The following is an 18,602-nucleotide window of genomic DNA, read 5'->3' as shown; positions in this document are numbered from 1 at the left end:
CCAATAAAGTAAATTGCTGTACAGATGTAATCAAAGCTCTGTTCCTCAGTAGGTGGGCGGCTAGGTGGGCTGGCAGCTGGGTGGCTAGACCATCGAGTGTGTGTTTGGGCAGGCAGGTGAGTGTCTGGATGAGTGTGTGTTCAGATGTTTGACTGGGTGTCTGGGTCGGTGGGTGGGTGTCCAACACCTCAGTTTGTAGCTACCAGGTCAACATTAATCCAGATTTTCATATCAAACCAGCTAGTTACTAAACTGCTTATTGGATTGCGACTCCACACAGGGGTCAGTGTGGCAATCCCTGGCCACTGAGTTGTTCAGCTATATAATGATGAGTAAAGAGAGGCAGCTATGGGAGCCATCGACAGACAAATTGTATCAGAATCCCTTACATAAAGAATGGCCATTCGGCCCACCAAATCTGCTCCACCATTTGATCTTGGCTAATAAGTTTCTGAACCTCATTCTCCCAGCTTTTCTTCATAACCTTTGATCCCCTTCCCAATTAAGAATCTATTTCTCTCTAAATCCCAATGACCTGGCCTCCACAGCCTTCCTTCCTGAACTAATCTCTAGTCACTTGTGCCCAGATGGACACTGGCTCATTGAGCAGACGCCTCTGTTCTCACCGATATCGATTCTGTAATTCTTTCTCTGCGCTGCTTACCTCTCGTGTATTTCTGCTGCAAGTTCTTCAGTGTGGCTGCTGCTCTCTGTGCTCTGGACTTGGTTTTCTGCTTGCTGCTTCCACTCCTGTGCTTTGATCAGGTTTGATGACAGTTCCTTCTTCCAGTCTTCAATCTTCCGGTCTATCATTAAATTGATCCTGTCTTCCTCAATATTACTGCTCATACTCAGTCTCCTCACCTCCGCTGTGTAAGACATAAACAGTTTACCAACATGACGAGAATGGCCACACCCTCTGTCTGCTGTCATTCTATCTCTGGTTCCAGCTGGGGATGTGTGGGTCCACCATCTCGTATCAGTGGCAGAGTGAGTCAGTTGGGCTGCATTATGCCAATGGGGACATGGATACACCCAGGGGAGGCAGTGGCCTCGTGGTATTATCACTCGACTATTAGTCCAAAAACTCAGCTAATGTCCTAGGGACCCGGGTTCAAATCCCGCCACGGCAGATGGTGGAATCTGAATTCAATAAAAAATATCTGGAATTAAGGATCTACGGATGACCATGAAACCAGTGTTGATTGTCGGAAAAACCCCATCTGAGTCACTGATGTCCTTTAGGGAAGGAAATCTGCCGTCCTTACCAGGTCTAGCTTACATGTGACTCCTTAGCCACAGCAATGTGGTTGAGTTTCAGCTGCTGGGCAACATGGGATGGGCAATAAATACTGGCCAGCCAGCAACACCCAGGTCCCACAAATAAGTTTTTTAAAAACTCCCTCCAGTTCACATTGAGTTTCCAATCTCAGCCACAGGGAGGCGATGAGGAGAGTGTCAGAAAGGAGATTCTCTCTCTGGGTCTATTGGATGAATCTGAGCATCTGCCTGTAAGGTGTCAGGGATGTGGAAGCAGGTTTGTGGATTACCCTCTGAGAATAGTACAAGAAGACAATCAGGGCTTCAAAACAACAGAAATAAACACAATGTACCAGCCACAGCCACTTGGGGCTGAGTTAGCTGTTCTCAGTCAATATGACTGAGAGACAACTGGAAAGTCTCCATGTGTGAATGGGATTTCCCTTCATGGTTGAATAGTCACCAATGGACACCATCAGGCCCCCCCCACGTTTGGTGACCAAGCCTGCATGAGTTAACATCTTTTTAACAGGAGCAAAATAAACTGAATAAATAGACTTGTACCATACCAACAGAGTGCTGCACATTCTGGCTTCGCTTTCGGGTAAAATATTAAACCAAGGTCCCATCTGCCTTCTCGGTGAAAATAAATGATCCAGTGAAACTGGGAAATTCTCTCCACTGACCCCTTAACCAACATCACTAAAGCAGATTCTCCAGTCAGAGCTTATTGATGTTTGTGGGAGTTTGCTATGATCAAATTGACTGTTGTGTTTCCGACAGGGATTACATGTCATTGGCCGCAAAACACTTTGTTAATCTGAAAGGTGCAATTTTTAGGTCCAAGTTCTTTCATCTTATCCTCTCCAATGGTACCAGGTTATTATTTCCCACGTTCTTGAAGTGAGCTGGGGTCATGAGTGTGGATGGACTTTTGACAATGAACAGGCCACAACACCTCCGCACCATCATCCATCCCCCCGCCACGCAGCCCTCCCCCTTGCCACAACCACCACACCACCCCCCCCCCCCCCAACCCCACTAAACTGGAATTTGACTTGATGAATATTTGCCATATTGTTCAGACCATAAATATTACAGCCATCTGTTGTCTCCTCTAATGTGTTAGATCTTGGCCTGGATGGCTCACACCACAATTATTGTTGCCTCTAACTGCTAAACCACTGGAACCTCATCACAGAAGTTGAGAGAGGGCAGTGCAAGATTTGGCCAAGGGACATGGTACTATCTCGTTGACTATTTCCTGAATCCAACCCCCTGTCTATTCTAGCCATTCTCTGTCAGCTGCCTGGTCCACACACACTTCCCTGTCACACGTCCCTGGTCCATATACATTTCCCTGTCCCACATACCCTCCAGTAGTCGGATCTGCTGCTGATGGTGGCTTCGCTCCTTTGCCAGGAGGCTCACTGTTTGATTCAAGGATTCGATAGTCTAGGAGTAAAGTAAACTGTGAGAAGCAGAGAAGCAGCACATCTCACTAGCACTGTTAAACCATACAGCAGTTTGTGTGATAAATACATAGGGCACAAAGACATACGGGGTAGGATTAATTTGGAACATGCTTGAGTCTGTTTCATAAGGAATAGCGACTGTGGGAAACATACAAGACGATAGATTCTGCAGGGGAGAGATGTGAACAGATGGTGGGGGAGTGAGAGTAACATAGCTGAAGCTGGGTGCACAATACAGGACAGAGCTGTACAGGAGATGATGGGATGTAGAAACTGTTCTGTGTTGCACTTAGCAACACATACCATTGAACCATTTTCTTATTTACGCTCAGGAACCTGTGCTCGGGCTTGTTTCTGTAATAAAGTCCCCTCATTCACATTCTGGTTAATTAATGAGATGTGGCATCGCTGGCTAGGCCAGCATTTATTGCCCATCCCTTGGGAAGTATGGACATGTGGCTAACCTCTGACTGCTCGATGCAATGGTGCTGTTTGATTCTACTGGTTTGTCACTGGGAGTGAGTTCTCTGTTGGATGTAAGAGTGTTATTCTTGGATTGGACATTCTCCCCTCAACTTTCCCGAACTGTCTGGAGTGAGACTCAAACCTATAACCTTCTGTCTTAGAAACAGGAATGTTTGTCCCGAGTCCGAGCTCACTCCTGGGAAGGTAATGTGCACAAGAGATGGGATTGTGTACATTAACAGAAGATAATACAAAGGTGTGTGTTATAGAGAGTATAACTGAGAACAGGAAGGTGCTATCTGGACAATGAACAAAGAACAGCACAGGAACAGGCCCTTCGGCCCACCAAATCTGTGCTGACACAGGTGCCTCTCTAATATTCTCTTGCCTCTATGTGGTCCATTTCCCTCTATTCTCTGCCTATTCATGTATCTATCCAGATGCCTCTTGAATGTTGTTATGGAATCTGTTTCCACCACCTCCTCCAGCAGCATGTTCCAGGCATTCACGACTCTGTGTGAAAAACTTGTCCCTCACCTCTCTTTTAAACTTTCTCCCTCTCACTTTCAATCTATGCCCTGAGTAATTGACCCTTCAACCCTGGGAAAAAGACTCTGACTATCCACTCTATCCAAGCCTCTCATAATCTTGTAAACCTCTATCAGGTCCCCCCTCATCGTCCAGCGCTCCAACGAAAACAATCCAATTTTGTTCAACCTTTCTTCATAATCCATATCCTCCAAACCAGGCAACATTCTGGTAAATCTCTTCTGCATCCTTTCCAATGCATCAACATCCTTCTGGTAGTGTGGCGATCAGAATTGTACACAATATTCCAAATGCAGCCTAACCAAAGTATTATACAGCTGCAACATGATTTTCCAATTCCTATACTCAACGTCCCGACCGATGAAGGCCAACAGTGCCATACACCTTCTTCACCACCTTGTCCACCCGAGTTGCCACCATCAGGGAACTGTGGATCTGCACACCTAGATCCCTCTATATGCTAATATCTAAGGGCTCCACCATTTACTGTATACTTTCCTTCTGCAGTAGACTTTCCAAATTGCACATCTCACGTTTGTCCAGGTTAAATTCCATCAGTCACCTTTCAGCTCAGGTCTCCAGTTAATTTCTCTCCTGCTGTATTCTCTGATAATCCTCCTCACTATCTGCTACTCCCCAATTTTTGTATCATCTACAAATTTACTAATCATACCACCTACATTTTCTTCCAAATCATTTGAGGCCTCATCACTGATCCTTGTGGAACCCGCTTATCACAAACCTCCAGTTAGAAAAGTACCCTTCCACTGTTTCTCTCTGCTTTCTATGCCCAAGTCAGTTTTGTATCCATTTTACTAGCTCACTTCGGATCCCATAATACTTCACCTTCTCTGTCAGCCTGCCATGAGGAACCTTATCGAAGGCCATGTATACAACATCATTTTTTTGGGTCACTTCTTCAAAGAACTCAATCAAGTCTGTGAGACACGACCTCCTCTTCACAAAACCATGCTGCCTATCGCTAATAAACCTGTTCTCTTCCAGATGTGAGTATACCCTGTCCTTAAGAATCTTCTCCAATAATAATTTCTTCACCACTGATGTAAGGCTCACAAGCCTGTGATTTCCCGGATTGTCTCTTCTGCCCTTCTTAAACAGAGGAAAAACGTTTGCTACTCTCCAATCCTGTGGTACCTTGCCTGAAGCTGAAGAGAATACAAAGATTTTGGCCAAAGCCTCAGCAATTTCTTCCCTCACGTCTCAGTATTCTGGCAGAGACCCTATCCGGCCCTGGGAACTTGTCCACTTTAATATTTTTCAAAACCTCCAATTCCTCTTCCCCTTTTATCTCAACATGTCCCAGAATGTCAACATCCTTCTTTTACACTCACCATCCACCACATCCTTCTCCTTTGTGAATACTGATGCAAAGTACTCGTTCAGAACCTCACCCACCTCATCCGGCTCCACACAAATTCCCTCCACTGTCCTTGAGTGGACACACCCTTTCCTTAGTTACCCTCTTCCTCCTTCTATATACATAGAAAGCCCTGGGATTCTCCTTAATGCTGCCTGCCAAGGACATTTCATGGCCCTTTCTGCTCTCCTAAGTCTCTGTTTAAGCTTTTTCCTGCTATCTTTGTATTCCTCAACAGCCTGGTCTGTTTTCAATTTCCTCAAATTTATGTCTGCCTCCTTTTTCAGAGTTCACAATCTCTCTCTCTCTCGTCATCCAGGGTTCCCAAATCTTGCCACCTTTATCCTTCATTTTTACAGGGACGTACTTGTCCTGAACTGTTAACAACTGACTTTTAAAAGACTCCCACATATCAGATGTGGATTTACCTTCAAACAGCTGCACCCAGTTTACCGTCCCTAGCTTCTGCCTGATACTGTCGTAGTTAGCCTTTCCCCAGTTTAGTACTTTCACTCTGGGATTTCTATCCTTTTCTACAAGTATCTTGAAACCTATAGAATTGTGATCACTGTTCCCAAAACGGCCCCCACTGAGATATCAGTCACCTGCCGGGCTCGTTTCCCAGAACTAGCTCTAAGACAGCCCCTTCCCGAGTTGGACTATTTACACGTTGCCTTAAAAAGCACCCTTGGACACACTGGACAAACTCTGCCCCATCCAAACCCCTGGCACTAAAAGAGTCCCAGTCTATGTTGGAGAAGTTAAAAATCGCCCATCACCACAACCCTGCTGTTTTTATATCTTCCCATAATCTGCTGACATATCAGTTCCTCCACTTCACATTGGCTGTTGGGAGGTCTGTAGTACAACCCTAACAGTGTGACTGCACCGCTCCTGTTCCTGAGTTCTACTCATATGGCCTTACTGCATGATCCCACCAAGGTGTCCTCGCTCTGTACATTCTCCCTAATCAGTAAAGCAACATCCCCAACTCTTGTCATCCTCTCTAATTCACCTGAAGCATCTAAATCCTAGAATGCTAAGCTGCTAGTCCTGCCCTTCTTTCACCCAAGTCCCATAATTGCCACAACATCATCATTCCATGTAGCAATCCAAGCTTTAAGTTCATCTGCCTTACCTGTCATACTCCTCGCGTTAAAGCAAACACATATCAGACCATCTGTCCTGTCATGTTTTGTACATTCTCTCTGTGTTTTATTTCCCTCAGCCTTACTGGACCCATTCACTGAGCTCTCTACAATCTCTGTACTCTCTGACCGACAGCTGTGCATCCCAGCTCCCTGCCTGAGAAGTGACTTCAGGTGAAGGGTGTGGGCTGTGTTATATTGGGGGGAATGGGGCTGGGGTGGGTTATATTAATTTTTAAAGTTTATTTATCAGTCACAAGTAAGCTTACATTAATACTGCAATGAAGTTACTGTGAAAATCCCCTAGTCACCATACTCCAGCACCTGTTTGGGTACACTGAGGGAGAATTTAGCATGGCCAATGCACCCTAACCAGCATGTCTTTTGGACAGTGGGAGGAAACCAGATTTGGGGTAATTGGCTGAGGTGGATTACATGGGGGGAGGGGGTAATAGGAATGGAGGGGGATGTCATTGGGAGGGAAACGAGGCTGAGAGTGGGTTGTTTGATGGGTAACAGGCTGGGAGTGGGTTATTGGGGGGTAACAGGCCGGGAGTGGGTTATTGGGGGGTAACAGGCCGGGAGTGGGTTATTGGGGGGTGACAGGCTGGGAGTGGGTTATTGGGGGGTAACAGGCTGGGAGTGGGTTATTGGGGGGTAACAGGCCGGGAGTGGGTTTCTGGGGGGTAACAGGCCGGGAGTGGGTTTCTGGGGGGTAACAGGCCGGGAGTGGGTTTCTGGGGGGTAACAGGCCGGGAGTGGGTTTCTGGGGGGTAACAGGCCGGGAGTGGGTTATTGGGGGGTAACAGGCCGGGAGTGGGTTTCTGGGGGGTAACAGGCCGGGAGTGGGTTGTTTGAGGGGTAACAGGCCGGGAGTGGGTTATTGGGGGGTAACAGGCCGGGAGTGGGTTATTGGGGGGTAACAGGCCGGGAGTGGGTTATTGGGGGGTAACAGGCCGGGAGTGGGTTATTGGGGGGTAACAGGCCGGGAGTGGGTTTCTGGGGGGTAACAGGCTGGGAGTGGGTTATTGGGGGGTAACAGGCTGGGAGTGGGTTTCTGGGGGGTAACAGGCCGGGAGTGGGTTTCTGGGGGGTAACAGGCCGGGAGTGGGTTATTGGGGGGTAACAGGCCGGGAGTGGGTTATTGGGGGGTAACAGGCCGGGAGTGGGTTATTGGGGGGTAACAGGCCGGGAGTGGGTTATTGGGGGGTAACAGGCCGGGAGTGGGTTTCTGGGGGGTAACAGGCCGGGAGTGGGTTATTGGGGGGGGTAACAGGCCGGGAGTGGGTTTCTGGGGGGTAACAGGCCGGGAGTGGGTTGTTGGAAAGCGGCTATATGGGAGAAAGGATTAAGTGCTGAAATGAGAAAGGACCAGCTTTTGCCTGAGCCGTACTCTGGTCTGGACCTCGATGTGGAATTTGATGACCTCGAGTTCGTCCATCAGGTGTTTGCTGTCGGGTGGAGACCCCGAGTGCGTGTCAGTAAAGCCCCGCACCTTATTACTAAAGGTAGGATCTGTAAAACAAGAAGACTTCCATCAGGCTCACTGCTCAAACTGTTCTTCTTTTCAATCACTATAACCGCTCGTGCTGGTGGAGTGCAGATTGGAAATATCAACATGTTTCTGTCCCCACCTTTCTGGTGACAACCTCCAAACTTCAAGGTCTGCTGCAATAGAAGAAAATAGTATCAGTGATTCAAAAACCAACCTGTGGGAGAGATCAAGACTGGCTCCAACTTTACTCTCTCTGTGCTCTACACAAGAATAAACCCTTTCCCCACCAGTCAGTAACACTTACTCTATCCCTAAACATTCATACCTTACTTTCAAAATAATTGATCCAGTTTAAACGGAACTTTAGTTCACATCTGTTTTATTATTTCTGAATTCTCTTCCCTCCTCTCAGTGTTGGGTGTGCTAAGCCAGACCAGGAGGAGTCCAGGATAAGCCATTTACCACAGCCCTGAGGAACCAACAGATGGGAACCGTCAAGGCTGGAAGTTCTCTCAGTCTCACACACCCTGCCGGTGAGAATGGAGAACCTGGCGCTTAGCCAGACCTCCATTCACTGCAGCGGGACTGGAGAATCCCAGCCGTGGGCGAGGTCGGAGGGGCCTGACTCTCAGTAGCTCCTGCTGGACAGTATGTGTGAATATAAAATTGGTGAGGCCACCACCATTCAAACATTTTGCTTCACTGAAAACTTTGGATCTTTTTTGGAAATTCCCCACAAAAAAAAATTCAGACAGATTTCATTGAAATCACATTTCCAGAGGAAACAAATTACTTCAGATTCCAGAGCCCTGGAATCAGCTCTCCCCCATTAGAAATTGGAGTGTTGACAATGTATTATCAGTGTGGTCAGACAGAGAGAGAGTGGGGCAGAAGCTTTACTTTGCAGCTTACAGACAGGCCAGGATCTGCTCCTGGTGAGTCTGCCTGGAGCTGCAATGATTCTGAGCAATGCCCGGTGGAAGTGGAATCCCACCAGCTGTTCCGTGCTTGGATCCTATACGGCGGTCAGCGTCAGTCCACTGTCCGCATGGCACACAGACCTTGGAGCATTTCCCATAATTGGCCCAGCCTTTTGTTCTGGGCTGACTTCTCTCCACATCAGTTCAGCTCACACTCAGAGGCACTTCAGTGATTGGGCTACACCCGAGCTACAGCTATCGGGCTTACCAACAACCTGCATTTATGTGGCAGCAGCTCAGGTGGCATCTGTGAAGAGAGAGTTAACCCGGCAAGAGGACCTTTCACCAAAATCGCTCCGTAACCTCGACCCAAAACATTAGCCGAGGAAAGCTGAGTGGCTGGCTTCTTCCAGCATTTCCTGGTTTTATTTCAGATTCTCAGCATCCGCAGTGTTTTACTTCTGCGTTTGTATAGCAATTGTAACACCGTTCACCTGAACCTTATCAGACAACAGCTGATAACAAGCCACACTGGGAGATATGAGGTTAGACTTGATTAAGAGACAGGTTTTAGTGGGGGGGGGGCCACTGGAGGGAGAGGGAGTCCAAAGCTCAGGGCCTTAGACAGCTGACAGGATGAAGGAAGTTGAGATTGTACAACAGACAGGAGGAATGCAGAGATCTCGGAGTGTTAGAGATGAAGATGACAGCTCAGTCACACAATTGGGGGAATTCAGATATCATACAACACTGTTTTGCAAGGTTTTCTGGGGCAATGTGAGAGATAATTCCCCCTCCTCTGTAGAGCTTCAACCCATCATTGCTCTAAGGTTCCATATTGCAGATTGAAAGCATAGATGAAAGCTCAGAACTCAATCCCCAATAGGTCCTGAGATGAGACTACTGTTGTATCACCATTGGGTTATTGACTGGGTGCCTCCAGTTAACAAAGCAGGAATTAGTGTGGGTGTGTGTGTGGGTGTGTGTGGGTGTGTGCGTGGGTGTGTGCGTGGGTGTGTGCGTGGGGGGGCGGGGGCGCTGGCGCTGCTGACTGTCTTTCGGAAGATGTGATATTAAGGAATATAAGTATCTGTTTTCACTGAGTTCTGGCTGCTTGCTGAGACACAAACTGCAGCTTGTACCATGATGAGAATGACACTGTTGCCTGTTATGTGTGAGTGACACAAGGACATCATACTCACAAGGTGCTCTAAGCTACAGAGTGTAGCTGAGGGATGTAGGGAATGGCATCACAGCAAAAGTCACTGTCAGACTGGATTCAGTATTTCCTGTTGTGTTGTGGCACTGGGAGGTTAGTATTTGGATCTGGGCTGTGCAGTAATAAGAATTGTTTCGTGTGCTTTCTCTCTGCTTTTGGACCCCAGTATTTGCCTGGAAATTTTTCCACAGTTGGGCAGACTGATCCCATTGTTCTACTTAACACACAGAGTGCAGCTCCCAGAGCTCATGGTCCAGGAACTGTGGAAAAGAGGAAGAGAGAGGGATGAGGATCCCTTCAAATATCAGTCAGACCACTGCTACAGTACTGTGTACGTTCCTGCTCACCAAACTACAAGAAGGATGTGATCACGTTACAGAGAGTACAGAGGGGGTTTACCAGGATGTTGCCTGGACTGGAGAATTTTGGCAATGAGCAAAGATTTGATTGGCCAGATTGAGTTCAACATCTCTAGACTATGAGCTTTCTCCTCCAGTTTAATTGCTTTTCATTATTTCCAAACATTCTTTGTCTCAATACAGAATCCTCCCTCTCTACCCCCATCGGGCATCTGTCACTTGTTATTAAGTGTTGCTCTGTCTTTGTTGCAGTCTCTCTCAGCTCTCTCTGGTCACTGTTCCACACCTCCCGTACATTATCATATTCAACGCATTCTCCCTCTTTTAGTACTGAACAGTCAGACGGACTCGAAACATTGGCTCTGTTTTCTCTCCCTGTGGATGCTGCCAAACCTGCTGAGTTTCTCCAAGATTCTCTCAGTTTCAGATTGCAACATCCACAGTATTTTGCTTTTATTTTGGATAGACTGGGGGAAGAGCAGAGGCTGCATGGAGATTTAATTGATGTGTGTAAAATGTTGAGGGGCCCAGATAGTGTTCAGAATGAGCTATTCTCCTGAGCAAAACGCTCAGTGTAAAGGCAGCGGCAGACAGCTCAGAGGGAGCTGAGGGGAAAATGTTTTCACCCAGAGGGTGCTGTGTGTTTGGGAACTGGCCGTCTCAGAGGCTGGGTGAGGCAGAAATCCTTATGTTGAAAGAGTTCCTGAAGGAATTTCCCAGTCTATTGATCAAGTGTTGCAAAGTGGAATCTGTCCGGAGAGCTCTTTATTGGCCAGTGCAGAGGCAATGGGCTGACTAGCCTCATCCTGGGACTTCATAACCACGATTCTACAACCCAACAACTTATTCCTATGTAGTGTCTTTAACATAAGATGCTTCACAGGAGCTTTGCAAAACAATGTACAACACTGAGCCACGTTAGGGGATATTGGGCCAGCTGACTAAAAGCTTGGTCAAAGGTAGGTTTTAAGGAGTGTCTTTAGGGAGGAGAGCGGGGTAGAGAGGTGGAGCGGTGAAGAGGGGGGATATTCCAAAGCCTGCGCCCTAAGCATGGTCGATAGTGGTGAAGTAGTTATGATTTGGAATCCAAAAGGCCAGAGTTAGAACAGTGCAAGTACCTTGGAGTATTGTAGAGCTGGGAGAGATTATAGAAATAGGGAGGAAGCAAGACCATGGAGGGATTGGAAAACAAGGTTGAGAATTTTAAAGTCAAGACAGGAAGCCAGTGTAGGCCAGGAAGCACAGGGGCGATAGGAGAATGGGACTTGCTGTGATTGAGGCATGAGTAGCAAGTTTATTTTACTGCAGGCAGAATGTGGGAATAGCCAAATCCAGAGGTTACGGAGGGATGGATGAAGGTTTCAGCAGCTGATGAGCTGAGACAGGGTGAAGTGGAGCAGTGTTACTGTGGTGAAAATTGGCCATCTTAGTGATGGCACAAATACGAGGTTGAAAGCTGACCTCAGGATCAAATAAAGACATCGTGTACAAACAGACTATGAATAGAATTTGTACTCGCTATCTGTTGCGGCCTATGACAATCACAGCTCGCCATATTTAACCTTGCACATTGTTGCCTCAAAACCACATGAGGCTCGTGTCCAAATGAGCAGCGTGACTTACCATCGTATCCCCATCATTATCGGTTATTATCCGAGACATGAGCGAAATATCAGTATTCATCTCTCCAATTTATCAAACTACAAAAGCAAAGCACAAAAACTGATCACAGCATTTCACCGATATTTTCACTACAAAGTGTTTCTCTCTCTTTACCACAATCCCATTGGCTTTGTAAAGAAATTTGTCTGGCTGAGCATCACTGGAGAGGCCAGTATTTCATCTTTAGCTGTTCTCGTTGTTATGTGTGTGGTGAAGCTGCTCGCACTGTTAGGGAGGAAGTTCCAGGATTCTGATCCTGTAACGATGAGGGTCATGGAGCCTCTCAAAGCTTCCTAATTCCTCTAACCAACTCATTGGCCAATAGTGATTGAGCAACATTCTCTATTTGTGTTACTTTCTATTTCATTAAGTACAGCTAATTCTCACTTACTGATAGTCCCTTGTAACATCTAATAAATATATTGAGAAAGTTTTGCACGATTTAGTAAGAAAACATTCAAACAAATTTTCAGTGCTCTCTGGTGCCTTAGCAGATGTTGTAAAACAAAGAGGATTATTTAATGAACGCAGTTGTAAGTTCAACAGCCAGAGGATTGTAAAGCTGTCTCTGACGTTTGCTCCCATCGTGTGAACTCCTCATTGAGAGCACTGAAATGTATTTCCTAATCTAGAGGAAAAGTAACAGGTTACAGTGGGAGAGAGGATCAGCAAGGTCAAATCCATTATTAAACGGTTACTGGTGAGGAAATTTCTAACTCCTGGTGTATAAAATTTCAGAGGCACAGTCTTCAGTTTTCCTGGCAATCATGTTGCAGATTGAATGGATTTTCTACCAGTACGGTCCAACGGTAGATGCTGTACAGGGTTTGGCAATGGTACTAACCAGGAAAGTCCATCTTTAATTCCTTCCCAGTTCTCAAGACATAGCACAGTGCATTATCTGGGGGGAATCCCTCCACTGACTAATAAATGATCTCCCAAACAGATCACAAGATGACGACAGGAGAGAATGTCATCACCTTTGGCAATCTGGAAGGGATGGCTATTCCAATCCTGATGTTTAGTTGTCTCTAATTCCAGCTTTTCCATCTCCACTGCACTACCTGGAAATTTGTTTCCTGTTCCTCTGAATCTTCCTTCACAGTGCAGATTGAAGTTATTTCCCAGATCTGTCTTTTCTCAGTCAGTGTTCCAGGATGCTGCAGTCTTTGCTCACACCACTAGCCTCCCCTCTCTTCCCTGAACCATCTCCAGTGTTTCTCCATAGCTCGGTGAAAGGAAACGGACAGTGTAACAAACTCAATACAATTCCAGAAAAGTTTCCCCTGACTTTACGCTCTGAGCGTGGGCTGGAGCAGAGAAGGGGAAATCCTTACACACATTCAAAAGTCACAAATTTATCACCTACGTGTCAGAGATGTGTAGAAGGTTCGAACTCATTCCATCAAAAACATGTTTCTCTTGGAAACAGATGAAAATATTATTGAGTGCTGACCTTGAGGATCCAATGGCCACACTATTGATTTGGCATTCATGATGTCATTAAAATTGAACCTGACTGCTTGAGTTGGTAAATTCATTCCTTTAATGAATATGGGTTCAGTAAATGACAGCATGTCAACAATGCTGTGATAATGTCAATGGCTTCCTTCTGTGGCACATGCATAAATAAACTCACAATGTCACACCAGGACAAAGACAAGGTGTTGTTATCAATGTGTAGGTCACAATAGTCTGCAAAGATGAAGGAGCCCTTCACTGTGTATGTGTAAATCTCCCAAAGGGCTGGCTGTAATAATTTAGTCAATCATTGGCCACTTCATGCTGTACAGAACCAGCCACTGATAAAATTGGAACATCACTTGTATGCGTCTTCAGCATCCCATACACGCAGGGATGTAATGAGACATACAGATGAATCCTATCGATACATCACAATGCAGCTTGTTACTCTTAACCAAGTTTAAATAATGTTTTTGTAGTTTTTTTTGAGCGAGACCATGCAGTCACACATGGTGACATCTCCATTCAATACAGACTTACTCCTTTCATTCAGTGCGTTTTGTCACAAATCTGTTTCTTTTAAACTCATTCTTAATTAATTCAGTCCCAATCACAGAGTACACTTCAGTAACTTTCCCATCCTTTGTAATATATAATCTTTATCTGTGTTGTCTGATATGGTTCCACTTATTAACACATTCTATTCAACTGTCTCTTCACAACTGACTGTCTCCCTTGCCTTTGATGTAACATACAAACTTCCAACATGTCCACGTAAAATGGAAACAGTAAGGTTTCCGATCTTGAATTCCAGGACAGGCTACACAGCACTGTCCCTCTCCCATCTTAACAATAAAATCTCAAACAGGAACCTCCCCTTCTCCACCGCTGAGACTAGCTGTTGCTGCACTGTGGACGGTGGAGACAGTGAAGAGGTCCTGAACTCGCCTTCCTCCTAGCGAGACCCAGGCAGCAACCCAGCCCCTATCCTGCTCGACACAGAGAAGTGGGAATTACAGACATTGCCCTGCAGCTGGGGGGGGGGGGGGGGGCGGGCGCATGCGGAGGAGACAACAAAAGTCAGTTGTCAGGTGACATGACATGGGGCACAGGAAGGCCCCACCCCACCCCCACCCCCACCCCCACCACCAGCAGGTTTTCAATGTCAGTCCACAACACATCTGGAACATCAGTGTGCAAACGTACCTGAAGGTGGCTTAGGAAAGCCTCCAGTGTTTAGGATGGAGATTCAGTGACTGTGGAACATCACACGCAGCAGTGGGTGGGTGCAGCATTACCCATCTCACAACACAGCAGCTCCTCCCAGGAGTCACATCTTCCAGACGATTCTCCCAGGGTTCGGATCTTCCAGACGATTCTCCCAGGGTTCGGATCTTCCAGACGATTCTCCCAGGGTTCAGATCTTCCAGACGATTCTCCCAGGGTTCAGATCTTCCAGACGATTCTCCCAGGGTTCGGTTCCTCAGGCTGCAGGAGGTACTGTTAGGCAGTGATACTCTGTGCTGGGAGTAGTTTAGATGAGTCTTCCAAATTAACGATTTGGAGGAAGGAACTGAAGGCACTGTTGCTAAGTTTGCAGATGATACAAAGATATGTAGAGGGACAGGTAGTATTGAGGAAGCAGGGGGGCTGCAGAAGGACTTGGACAGGTTAGGAGAGTGGGCAAAGAAGTGGCAAATGGAATTCAATGTGGAAAAGTGTGAGGTTATGCACTTTGGAAGGAGGAATGGAGGATAGACTGTTTTCTCTAAATGGGAAAATGTTTAGGAAATCAGAAACACAAAAGACTTGGGAGTCCTTGTTCAAGATTCTCTTAAGGTTAACAGGTTCAGTCAGCAGTTAGGAAGGGAAATGCAATGTGAGCATTCACGTCGAGAGGGCTAGAATACAAGAGCAGGGATGGACTTCTGAGGCTGTATGGGCTCTGGTCAGACCCCATTTGGAGGATTGTGAGCAGTTTTAGGCCCCGTATCTAAGGAAGGATGTGCTGGCCTTAGAAATGGTCCAGAGGAGGTTCACAAGAATGATCCCTGGAATGAAGAGCTTGTTGTATGAGGAACAGTTGAGGACTCTGGGTCTGTACTCGTTGGAGTTTAGAAGGATGAGGGGGGAGATCTTATTGAAACTCACAGGAAGCTGAGAGGCCTGGATAGAGTGGATGTGGAGAGGATGTTTCCACTAGTAGAAAAAACTAGAACCAGAGGGAACAACCTCAGGCTAAAGGGACAATCCTTTAAAACAGATAAGGAGGAATTTCTTCAGCCAGAGAGTGGTGAATCTGTGGAACTCTTTGCCGCAGAAGGCTATGGAGGCCAGGTCATTGAGTATCTTTAAGACTGAGATTGATAGGTTCTTGATTAATAAGGGGATCAGGAGTTACGAGAAAAGGTAGGAGAATGGAAATGAGAAAAATATCAGCCATGATTGAATGGTGGAGCAGACTCGATGGGCGAGTGCCTAATTATACTCCTATGTCTAATGGTATATGGTCTTATTGGAGGAGGAGGAGGAGAATCAGCGAGGGATAGGAAGGGATAGTGAGGACAGGGAGCCAGCAGAGAGAGAGGGTGAGCGGGGAGAGTGGGAATGTTATTTGACTGAACGCTGGGAATCACAGTAACCATACACTGTGGTTGTGATATCGAGAAGCTGCATGGGGGTTTCCTGGGGTGGGCCAAGAAGGTCACCTGGATAACTGAAGGGGATCGCCATTATTTAGTAATTAAAATGCTAGGGCAATTGGGAAGCAAAGGACCAGTGTGCACAGAGCTCAGAAGAGCCCTGGCAAATCCCTCTGCCTCCTGCAAATCCATGATTCTGGGAGATTTTGACCCAGGCTGAGGTATCCTCTGAAAGATGTTGGGTGTGGGGTACACAGGCCTGAGAACTACAGAACAAAGAAACCACATCAGACCCTCAGAAAAGGGCAACCGGGCTATATTTACAAAAGTACCACAAGTTTAACAATCCCCCCATGCAACAATATACAACTTCTTAGTCTTTCATTCCCTACCATTTCCTCCAGATGTTCCCTCAGATCCACAGCAGAGGAGGCTGCCTGCTCACCACTGTTGTCTTGGGTCATCATGGCGATTGTGGGTACTCTCTGGAGACTCGACCCTGCTCTGGGGCAATTGCTCGCTCTGCAGTTTCAGGAGACGAGGCTGAAGGAGTCACAGGCGAGGAGGAGGTTCCACACGCTCACAAACTTGGAGTGGAGATGCCAGGAGTGTCCAACAGCTGTTCCTCCTCCCTCTGGGTGTCTGAGGGCCCTGGCCTGACTCCATGGGGTGAAGGGTTGAGGTGCCTTGGCTACAGTAATGGTGTAGATCGGTGTGCATCTCTGACAGAAAGTTGGTGTTCTGCTGGATAAGGTCCTCAATGGCGTTCGCCATCTTCCCCCATGGTCATTGCCATGACATACTCATGAACTTTAACATATATACACTGAATTGTATGATGCTGTTTTATTGCTGATTTCATTTTGCGTCTTGGTTCATATTTTAAACGTTCGCATGTTAAAATGAAACATTGAAATATAGTTGGGGAAATACTGCCTTAGCCTCTATCTTGTCATTTTTCAACTCTTGCTCTGGATTCCCACAGCTTTGGATTTAGGGGCTTTTTGGAATGGTAAGAACATCACATCGAGGATCTTTTCACTGAACTCTGGACTGCCATGGAAGTTAGCCAGGCTGGATATTATCTTTCAGCACTCATGTTGATTGCTGTTTATTAGATCATTACGGTACAGATGCTCCTGAAATTTACTGCTGATCATTAATTCCATTATATTAAACTGCATTGAAGAGTAATTGGTTGGGTTGGCTTATGACTTTCTTTGAAGTTGGGTTTGAGATTAGCCTGCTTCCAAATCGTTGTGCCATCACTAGTTCTCACTGATTGTAAACAAAAGAATATCTGGGATATGAAGATACTGGCATGGTCTCATTTATTGCCCATCACCATTTGCCCAGAGAACTTGTCTCCTTCTTAAACTGCTACGTTTGTATGACAGTCCTCCCATAGTGGTGCAAGACCCTAACCCTAACTCCAGCAGAACTGAAGACACCTGGTCTATCTCCAGCTTGGGATGGTGCAATAATTGGACATTCCCTTATCATAACCATCAATCCTTCACAAATCAATTACTGTCATGAAAAACAGACAAAAATTAAACCAACATCAAATTAAAAAATATTGATTCAATTTTAGTAATTGCAGTATGGCAATAATCCAGCTTTTTTTCTGCTGATGACACCACTGTAGTGGGTGGGATGTCAAACAATGAGGGGACTGAGTACAGGAAAGAGATAGAGAATCTGGTGCAACAATAATAATCTCTCCCTCAATGTCAACAGAATGAAAGAGATAGTTATCAACTTCAGAAAGTGTAGTGGAAAACGTACCTCTGTCTACATCCAAGGGGATGAAGTGGAAACGGTCAAGAGCTTCAAGTTTCTAGGTGTCCAGATCACCAACCACCTGTGCTGGTCTCTCCATGCCGATGCTATAGTTAAAAAAGCTCACCTTGCCCCTATTTTCTCAGAAGACTACGACTCTCACCAACTTTTACAGGTGCACCATAGAAAGCATTCTTTCTGATTGTATCACAGCTTGGTATGGCTCTTGCTCTGCCCAAGACCGCAAGAAACTACAAAAGGTTACGAACATAGCCCAATCCTTCACGCAAACCAGCCTCCCATCCATTGACTCTGTCTACATTTCCCACTGCCTCGGAAAAGCAGCCAGCATAATTAAGGACCCCACGGACCCCGGATATTCTCTTCTTCCATCAGGAAAAAGATACAAAAGTCTGAGTTCACATACCAACCGACAGCTTCTTCTCTGCTGCTGTCAGATTTTTGAATGGACCTACCTTGTATTAAGTTGATCTTTCTCTACACCCTGGCTATGACTGTCACACTACATTCTGCACCCTCTCCTTCTCTATGAACGGTATGCTTCGTCAGGAAACAATACTTTTCACTGTATTCCAATACGTGACAATAAGAAACTAACTCTAACGGATATTTATCTTGTAACAGAGTGTGGAGTTTGAATGTCCCTGCCTGCCTTACCTGCTGCTGCAGCTTTCCAGCAGCAACACTCACCCTGAGCCCACACAGGCACGTGACCTCACCGCCGCTGGGTTTGTTACACATCCAATTCCGTCACTGCGCCTGC

General features: G+C 46.3%; 1 protein-coding gene across 5 annotated transcripts; it reads right to left on the bottom strand.

The window, feature by feature from the left end:
* Positions 1-582: 582 nt before the first annotated feature.
* Positions 583-18,593, bottom strand: LOC145361060 (uncharacterized). 5 transcript variants are annotated; one of them, XM_080216622.1, is made up of 6 exons: positions 18,530-18,593; positions 11,892-11,968; positions 7,910-7,943; positions 7,669-7,790; positions 2,634-2,715; positions 583-869 (listed from the first exon to the last, which is right to left on the bottom strand). In XM_080216622.1, the coding sequence occupies exons 2-6, from the start codon at positions 11,949-11,951 to the stop codon at positions 661-663; spliced, it is 507 nt and encodes a 168-aa protein (XP_080072748.1). In that variant the 5' UTR covers positions 11,952-11,968; positions 18,530-18,593; the 3' UTR covers positions 583-660. The 5 variants fall into 5 exon arrangements, with proteins under 5 accessions (XP_080072748.1, XP_080072747.1, XP_080072749.1 ...); XM_080216621.1 differs by lacking the exon at positions 18,530-18,593 and adding an exon at positions 17,825-18,480; XM_080216623.1 differs by lacking the exon at positions 18,530-18,593 and adding an exon at positions 14,601-15,495 and having other exon boundaries at positions 7,910-7,940.
* Positions 18,594-18,602: the final 9 nt, after the last annotated feature.

The sequence above is a fragment of the Carcharhinus amblyrhynchos genome, chromosome 33, assembly GCF_965287045.1.
Source record: "Carcharhinus amblyrhynchos chromosome 33, sCarAmb.v2.hapA, whole genome shotgun sequence".
Taxonomy (NCBI): domain Eukaryota; kingdom Metazoa; phylum Chordata; class Chondrichthyes; order Carcharhiniformes; family Carcharhinidae; genus Carcharhinus; species Carcharhinus amblyrhynchos.
This window is presented reverse-complemented; position numbering and strand designations above follow the sequence as displayed.